Source organism: Aulonocara stuartgranti (genome assembly GCF_965226115.1).
Source record: "Aulonocara stuartgranti genome assembly, chromosome: 19".
In the NCBI taxonomy this organism is placed as follows: Eukaryota; Metazoa; Chordata; class Actinopteri; order Cichliformes; family Cichlidae; genus Aulonocara; species Aulonocara stuartgranti.
In genome coordinates, this window is record NC_138955.1 from 29,280,932 (window position 1) to 29,289,769 (window position 8,838).

Sequence of the window (8,838 nt, forward strand, 5' to 3'; positions counted from 1 at the left end):
TGGCCTGATGCGCCATATTATTTTGACCCCGAAAATGGCGCATCAGGCCAAAATCCTTTCCACGCCCACCCCCGTGACATCACGCTCCAATGCCCTATGGTAACTAATGTTATAAAAATGTTCCGCCCCTAATGAGCATTTGAGCAGCCAATCAGAATCATCTATGTCATGTGATCATGAGTACAGCAGCAGATTGTTCTAGTGAGAGTTTCGAAGCACCATGGATGAAGGTAAATGCACCTTTCAATTGTTTGCCAACCGCCAATACGACTGTCAGAAAGAAAGAAAGAAGAAAGAGTTTGAAGGTACCAGCTCTCAGGTATGAAGCTAACTTTCAAAAGTTACATGAGTACAAACAGGTACCTTGTCGGGTTTTTTTCGTTTGCTTGTTTTTGGTTGGTTTTTTTTTTTAACCCTGTCCTGTCTGGCTGTTTTTGTGGCACAAATATAACGGTGTAGAGAAAGAGTTGAGCGCGCACGGGCAGAAATGTTGAGAGCGCCAGCAACACGTTGTTAGCGAGCGCAAATGCAAAAACCGAGCGAGAGGGGCTGCTGTTGTGTGTGTGTTAGTGATGGGTCGTTCGCGAACGAAATGGCTCTTAGAGCCGTCTCTTTGACGTGAACGACGGGAGCCGGCTCCTTATCGCGAGCCGTCACGTGGTTTTTTTTCTCTCTCTCTCTCTCGCACGTTTTTCCGCTTCACTCTGCACGTGGGCAGAGGGGGGGAGGGGCGGTAGTTACTCTCAGTAGCACAGGAACAGCCAGAGGGAGAGAGAGAGAAAGAGAGCCAGGGATAGAAAGGTATAGTAATCATCCACAACTATTTTCGGTTGCAGATGATAAAGGATTCAGAAAGTTTATTCATGCGGGCCCATATGACAGAGAATATACATGTTCTTTTTGTTTTCATATTATAATTTATATTTAATTGTGTTGTGGTTTGCAGTGTTTTGTGTTGTTTTCACTTTAAATTTGTAAAAGGAAAAAGATGAAAATTTAAATAGTTAAAAGTTGAAATGTGAATAGTTGATTTTTGTATTATATGATTTATTTATTACATTTTATGTGGATTTTGCAGCAAAATTATCCACACCCACCGCCGCGCTATGAATTGTGGGATATATGGGACCACGAAGCGTGCACCGGACCACGCTTGATATTTGGGGAAATCGACGGCGCATTTGAAGTACGCTTCGAGTTGGGACAGTCGTCACGTGGCGGTGACGTAATCGCACTCAGAATGCGTACTTCAAGCGTGCGGTCTCTGAATTGGGACACAGCCCCAGTCTCCATTTCAACTTGTGTTGAAAGTGCGGACTTCAAATGATATTCTCTTAATTGTGTTAATAGGCCACGTAAAACCAGAGTTATGATTCGAAACAGTACAAACGGTGTTTTCTGAGGACAGCGCTACCAAACACTCTCCGTTGGCGACCAAAATTTTAAAAACAAAATTAAAAAAAAAAAAAAAAGGATGCATGTCTGCCATTACCTGCCAAAACCGGAAGTAACATAATATTTTGTGGGAAACGTAGTTTTTCCCCTCAGGGCCTTGATGAACCTATACTGGTGGTTTTAAGTTATGTCTGACATATGTCTGTGCAGTTTCTGGGATGCTTAGATCTCAAAATGCACTGTTGGAAATTATTTTATTTTCTATGTTTTGTTTTGTTACTTTTCTAAAAACAGATGGTGATCTTTTCTAAAAGCGATAGGACAGGTGTGGAGGAGAGTGAAGCAAGAGAATGGGTTCCTAAGGTGGGCAAGAAAAATCCAGCTAAGTTTCTGTAAATATGTTGTTTTCAAACATCCATGGAAAATGAGCAAAATATATATTTTTCTGCTCTAATAACAGTCTGTGAGCTCATCTGAAGATGATGGGACAGATGACTGGAAACCCACACAGGATGAATCTGAAGGCTATTCAGAAGAGGAGGAAGAACAAGAACGTAAAAGGATTCCTAAGGTAGCCATGAAAAACAAAACTGGGTGTCCTATGCCACAAAGAGAGGTGAAATTCATCCTCAGTTTCACTGCTTCCACAATCAATCCATCAAAAATTAGCCAAACATATTGTTGTCTTCTCTTAAAACAGATGGTGGCAGCATCTGAAGAGGATGGGACACATGATAGCAGACCCACACAAGATGAATCTAAAGATGATTCAAAGGATGAAGCAGAACATTTGGGACAAATGATTCACAAAGTGGCCATGGAAAAGGTAAAATTTGTCCTCTGTTTCAATGCATTCAACAAAATATGTCTTTGTATTCTTCTACGTCAGATGGTCAGCTCATATGAAATATGCAAGGAGTAAAGGTATTGAAGGTACATGAGTTTAAATACCTGGAGTCAAGCATCCAAAGCAACAAGCAGTGCAAGGCCAGGCAGGGGATGGCAGGGCTCAAGATGCTAAGATTTTGTTTGGGAGTGACCAGAATGGAGAAGATTAGAAATGAGTGCATCAGAGAGACAGCTCATGTTGGGTGGTTTGGAGACAAAGTTAGAGAGGCAAAGCTGACATGATTTGGACATATGTAGAAGAGGCATAGTGAATATATTGTTCCATATGGAGCTGCCAGGCAGGAGGGAAAGAGCAAGCCCTTAGAAGAAGTTTGTGGATGTAGTGATGGAGGATATAGATAGGGTTGGTATGAACGAGGAGGCGGCTATGGATAGAATAAGATGGAGGCAGATGATCCACTGTAGTGACCTCTAAAGGGAGGAGCCAGAAGAAGAAGAAGAACTCAGCTTATTCGAAGAGGATGGAACATGATGGGAAACCTCCACCAGATAAATTCAAAGACAATTCAGAAAAGATGTGTTTGAGGAAGAGGTGAGTTAGCTGCAGTCCATTTTTAGTGAGGTCATGAGGAGGAGTAGAAAGCTGCAGTAAATCTAATGATCGTGCTGGTGTATGTATAATACCAGCAGTGAGTTCTGAGGACTTGGACGGTCCAAAAACTATTTGCTAACAAATCAGCACAGGCACTTATAGTGGTGCACTATTACAAAATGCTTTTACTCACAAATAGTGGGCTAAAGTTCATTCCTTCCCGTTTGATTTGTTTCTAAAACCATAAATACCAACATGAAACTGGTTTATAATTTTTTTCTTCTTCTTGCATTTCTGTGTGTTATATGTACAGGACAGGGAAACGGCGATGAGCTCATTACGATTACAACACCAAATTCCAGTTGTTACATAACAAATCTGAACATTACATCTAGATGAGCTAAAGTAACCTTGTTTTTCTTTGTCGATCATCATTTTTCAGATGCAGCAGGCCTATGTAAGCCAAGACAAAGCAATGACTGTGAATAAGAGTTCAGAAAAAAGGGTGATTCACCAAACCAGATGCTTGAAGAGGCTCACTTTTCATCAGTCAACTCTCTTTGAAGACACGATACCAAGATCTGGTAACTGGAAACCAGCAGCTGTAGTAAAAATACACAAATTCAAAGAACTTTAAGGTGGAGTGGTATTTATTTATTTCTCATATGGTCTTAGATAACAACAAGAAAGACCAAAGTGGAATGTCATCTGCAGCAATAATAACCTCAGGTAAATATTAACATTATATTGCACAATATGAACAATGTTAAGTTAATCAGTAAGTAAATGATTATTTTCTTAAAATAAAGAACAACTGGAGGAGAAAGAGATACAAGAAGAGTCTCTGGAGAAGATGAAGAGTGAAGACAAAGAAGGGAAGAGAAAAGAAAAAGTACAGCAGGAGCCTCTGGAGAAGATGAGCGGCAAAAGGCAAAGGAAGGAAGAAAAGATACAGGCAGAGCCTCTGGAGAAGATGAGCGGCAAAAGGCAAAGGAAGGAAGAAAAGATACAGGCAGAGCCTCTGGAGAAGATGAAGAGTGAAGCCAAAGTAGGAAAGAGAAAAGAAAAAGTACAGCAGGAGCCTCTGGAGAAGATGAGTGAAGGGGGAAAGGACTCTGAAAATAAGGTGCAATTTATTCCATTGCTCCCAGTAAGCCCAAGAAATGCCTTATTTGAGGGCTTTTGCATTGTATTTGTTTTTGAAGATCCCACAATCTATACATTCAACAAAATATGTCTTTGTATTCTTCTACGTCACATGGTCAGCTCATATGTATGGAACACCAGGACTGCCATAATGAATTAATTAAATACACCATTAGATAATTAATTAAATGTGGCAATAATTAATTAAAGAGAAGATTTAGAAGAAGATTAGAAATGAGTGATGATGGGAAACCTCCACCAGATAAATTTAAAGACAACTGAGAAAAGATGAGTTTAAGGAAGAGGTGAGTTAGTTCCAGTCCATTTTTAGTGAGGTCATGAGGAGGAGTAGTAGTGGGTTTCGTACACAAGATGAATTCAAAGACAGTATATATATTCAAAGAAATATAAAGGTCAAATCAAAAGTAGTCAGAATTACTAACAGTACTGCAGATAATTTATTTTCATTGGCATTTGTAAATATTAAGTAAGAGTAAGACAAAAAATAAAACTTTTTTAGTAGTTGTATGCGTCTTCTTTTTGTGTACAGGGGGCGTTCGTGAGCAGTGAGTTGCCGCAGAGGACAGAGGAACGGCAACAGGTTGCTGTCGCCTCAAAGTCTCAAAGGCATCACTATGTCAGAAATGGACACAAGTGTCCCATATGTGGACGTGTATATGCTGACTTCATCTACAGTTCACAGGGTGAGTAACGTGATCCCGCTGTGACACGCCTCCCTGCAGCAGCCATGTTGGTGACTCTGTCTCACATTATTTCAGATCAGAGTTTCCAGACCTCCGGAGTTTACAGCGCCACTGAGACCTCCACCAATCAGGTAAGAGCTGACCTCTGCCTCTGTCTCCTGTTAGTGTGATGCAGGTCAGCATAATGTTGCACATGAAAATTGGTTTGAAATTTGCACGTGTGAAGAGGTCATGTGATCAGTGACCCCATGAAGCTGTAATCAGTCTGTTTCTATTTTATTTTGAAAGGATGAGCAGGAAGGAGGCGTGGCTGACTCTCCCACGAGATCAGACGTGAACTTCAGCTACAGCCAGCAGGTACGTCCCGCAGCGTAGCTTGAAGGTGACATCATCGCGTGTGTGACAGCGGTGCCAGGGTAGCTCAGTGGTTGGCGCTGCTGCCTCACAGTCTGAGCGTCTCGTTTCAGACCCGGGGAAGTTCAACTTCCTGCTTCAGACTTCAGGAGAATATTGTTGCGACCGCGCCACAGACTGCAGCTGCCATCTCTGCTCCGCCTCGTCTCGGTGGGCGGCGATAAGCTGGACAGAGAACAGCTCTAAACATTGTTCGTCCAATCAAAAACCTGTACAGCAGGCCTAAAGCGCCTGTCCAACGTCATCCTCCAGAGGTCGCAACCTCTGAAGGTAATGGTGCTTGGACTTTGAGCACTTCCTGTTCCTGTGACGCGCCGAGCTCTCTTCTTCTCTTGGTTTTGGTCTAACGGCAGTCGGGACAAAGTCTGAGTGTGTATTTCCTGTTTCTGTTCAAAAACATAAACGCATTCATTCCTTTCTTCATACGGGAACAGGGATATCTGCATCTGACTGAAAGGAGTATTCCTTTTTCTCTTATGTCCATCACACTTTTTCTAGGATAGACTACTTGACTAGTATTGCATGTGCCTGTGAATACCGTGCCATAGTTATATCAGACCACGCCCCTTTAATTCTGACTGGCTATGCCTGACTTACCTAGAACAGACAGGAGTTGGCGTTTTAACCCCACACTACTATCTGATCAGTGTGTTGAGCAGTATGTGTAGACTGCAGAGTCCTCCAGTATTACTTCAATTTGGGCATCCAGGTAAGAGACACCTGAACAGTAAACAGCAGTCTTTGAAGCGGCGCTGACAGGTGAAGGTGAGACGCCTGAATGAACTCACGGAGCATCACAGAATGTTGATTCTGTTCTGGACGTTTTCAGTGGGAGAAACCTTTCGTTATCATCCAGGTGATCCTTCAGTCTCAGCTGACTGCAGGTTTCCAACCTATAAACGGGACATAATGACTGAAACTAGCTCAGCTCCTCCACTGGCAGATCTGTTTTAGCAGCAGAAGTCTGAGTGCACCTGAGTCACTTGCAGGTGTGGTAAACATCTTCCAAGGGCACTCTGATCACCTGGGTCCTGTGGAGGTCATGTGACTGGTGTTCCTCTCCTTTAACCTGTGGCTGCCGTTTCAAAGAGACACACGTTTCCTTCAGGTTCTTTGAATGTTTATAGATGATTCTGCAGGTGTTTCAGGTTCAGGTGATGACATGATGCTGTGAATTTGTCATGTGACCGTCATGTGACCATCTGTCTCCTCAGTGGTACCATCAGAGCTGCTGGAAGCAACAGCAGCAGCTGTATCCCGCCTCCTCACCTGAGACTGCCTACCCCTACCAGCCCTACACGCCCTACCTGGGCCAGGAGCCCCCTCTGCACGGTAAGAGTGATCGGTTCCAGCAGGTGGTGCTGCACTTCCTCCACCTGTATACAAAAGATGCAAGTTTCATCTTTTAGCTGAGCCTTCACTTCCATAGCGAAGCCTTTCACAATAAAACAGTGCGATCAGGTAGGAGGCAACTGTGGGGAACACATGACTAACAGGAAGATGTGTGCAGTGATGTCATTACAGCATGGATGGTCCCTCAGGTGTTTTAATTTAAGCTCCACCCCCTTTACTGTGACTTGATCTGTCCCATCTTCCGTCCCCAGCTGCCTCCCAGCCGTTCTCTGAGACTGGGCGGATCTCCCATCAGCCCGCCAGCTCCTACCCAGAATCCTCCAGGTCTGCAGATGGACAGACAGAGGGACGCAACGGCGGTCAGTACTTTACCTTTACCTTTGGAGTGCACACGCTGCCAAAACAGGAAGTGTTTGTCAATAAAACAGTGTAGAAGTGCCGGAGGTCAGCAGGTCTGTTGGTGAAGCTTTACAGCTGCATAATGGTGAGAGTGGCGCAATGAGGACGGAAGGGTGGGGCAAACCCTACACCATCCAGCTGTCACATTCCTGTACCCAATGACTACTGTATTGTTATTAAGGTGAAATTTGACCGGATGAACATAGCAAACAGGCGTGGCAACAGACAGGAAGTGCGGTGCAGTAATTCTGGAGTCAGATGAAGGCAGAAGCACAATGGGCCAATTGCAGGCGCTGTTAGTCATTGGTCAGGTCACATGATTAGTGTGCCTCCACATTAAAACCCAAATTTTCTGCATTATAAACGAATTTACTTTGAAAATAAAGGCATGTGGTTTGTCTCCTCAGGTGTCTCCATGGAAAGCTCCTCCTCCATCAGTCCTACTCCTCCAGGCTCCGCCCCCTCCTCTGCTCTCCTCTACCCAGATCAGTCGCCCCTCCCTCCTCTCCCACTGCTCCACCTGCCATATGAAGCTCCACCCCCAAGCACCTACCTGACTACAGCCCCTGCACCTCCTCTTCCACATCCCGCCCACCACCCTCACCACTCTTCCTACCACCCATACAGGCCAATATCGACTGGAGGCCACGTTCTCATGTTGTTGGATACATTGCTGCCCCGCCCCCTCACCACACAGACACACTCTACATCCCACCCACTATGTAACGTGCATATTAGCTCAAGGCTAAAACCCCTTTTGTTTTGAATTAGTGGTAACATTATTATGAACACTTTTCCTGCAGCAAGACTTTCAAAATTAAAGTTAGGATTTAAAGGTAAATATTGGCTGGATGTTAATGGATGTTGCTGTTGGTTAAAATTCATGTTGTGACAGCCAATATGAGGTGGTGGGTGTGACCAGTCCCTATTTGTGGAGGGATCTTTGTGTTGATGTTTTGTTTTTTGGGTTTTGGGTGAATAAAGTTTGTTTCACCAGCAGATGGCGTTTTTGCTTCATCACATGACTATTGTCCAGCTAACAGTCCCAAACATCAACTTCCTGTTTTTTATGCTTTGAGCAAACAGGAAGTAAAATAATAAAGCCAGAAAGGTGCGATTCTCCACAGGACGTGAGAGATGGGGATCAGAGGGGAGTTACAGGTGATAGGTCGTCATCTCTGGCGAGGGGGCAGCGCCTCAGTGTGTCAGTTTGAGCTCTCAGGTAGAAAACTCTCACCTGTGCAGGTTAGGGGTGAGTGTGATTCATAGCAGCAGAAAATTTGAGAGCTTTGGAGGCTGACTCTGATTTTCTTAGTTTCCATGGAAACTAAAATCAATAAAGGCATTTTTTTCCATTACAGCTGCTGTGACACTGAAGTTCAGTAAGTAATCTGATTACACTGAGACAAAGGTTGATGGATGTTTGAACGACTACTTTGTCCAGACCTGTGATGAGCAGCGAAGCCTGAGACGACTCCCCCCACCCCCACTGAGTCGCCTGTTGTCATTTTTAAACCTTTATTGACACAGGAAGTGGCGTCACAGCCAAGAATAGAAACGCGGTGATGGAGGGACGTCCCTCAGCCCAGGAACTCTTTATCTGGATTTGCTTATGGTGACATCATCATTCGGGATGAGCTCACGTGGATGTAGCTGCTCCATCCACCGCCGCTTGTTTCATAGAGAAAAGCGCCACAGGTTGTATGAAAATCTGCAGATGGCGTGTTGACTCAGCCTGATACATGTTTAAATTATACTGTATGTGTATTGATCACTGTGGGTTTTTATAGATCTGATTGGTTAACGGGTGCTGGTTTCATACCTGCTGATAAGTTACCATGGTAACTTTTGATAGGAAGCACCTTCAGAAAAGCCTGAGTTACGTGCAGTTACCTGGATTAGAGGTCGGTTTGTGTGCTTATCCATTTGTTTTGTTGATGGAACCATGAATTCTGCAGTTTACCATCCTCTGGTTTAGTCAAAGTC

At 44.0% G+C, this 8,838-nt stretch overlaps 1 protein-coding gene across 2 annotated transcripts; it reads left to right on the top strand.

Annotated features, from left to right (window-relative positions):
• The first annotated feature begins 77 nt into the window (after positions 1 to 77).
• Positions 78 to 7,851, top strand: LOC309695536 (uncharacterized protein). Of its 2 annotated transcripts, none has more exons than XM_082516248.1 (13): positions 78 to 319; positions 1,690 to 1,758; positions 1,856 to 2,011; positions 2,096 to 2,221; positions 3,279 to 3,420; positions 3,512 to 3,565; positions 3,646 to 3,962; positions 4,533 to 4,686; positions 4,762 to 4,817; positions 4,975 to 5,043; positions 6,315 to 6,432; positions 6,705 to 6,812; positions 7,260 to 7,851. In XM_082516248.1, exons 1-13 carry the CDS (start codon positions 221 to 223, stop codon positions 7,616 to 7,618), a joined length of 1,827 nt encoding a protein of 608 aa, XP_082372374.1. In that variant the 5' UTR covers positions 78 to 220; the 3' UTR covers positions 7,619 to 7,851. The 2 variants fall into 2 exon arrangements, with proteins under 2 accessions (XP_082372374.1, XP_082372375.1); XM_082516249.1 differs by having other exon boundaries at positions 78 to 230.
• The last annotated feature ends 987 nt before the right edge of the window (positions 7,852 to 8,838 follow it).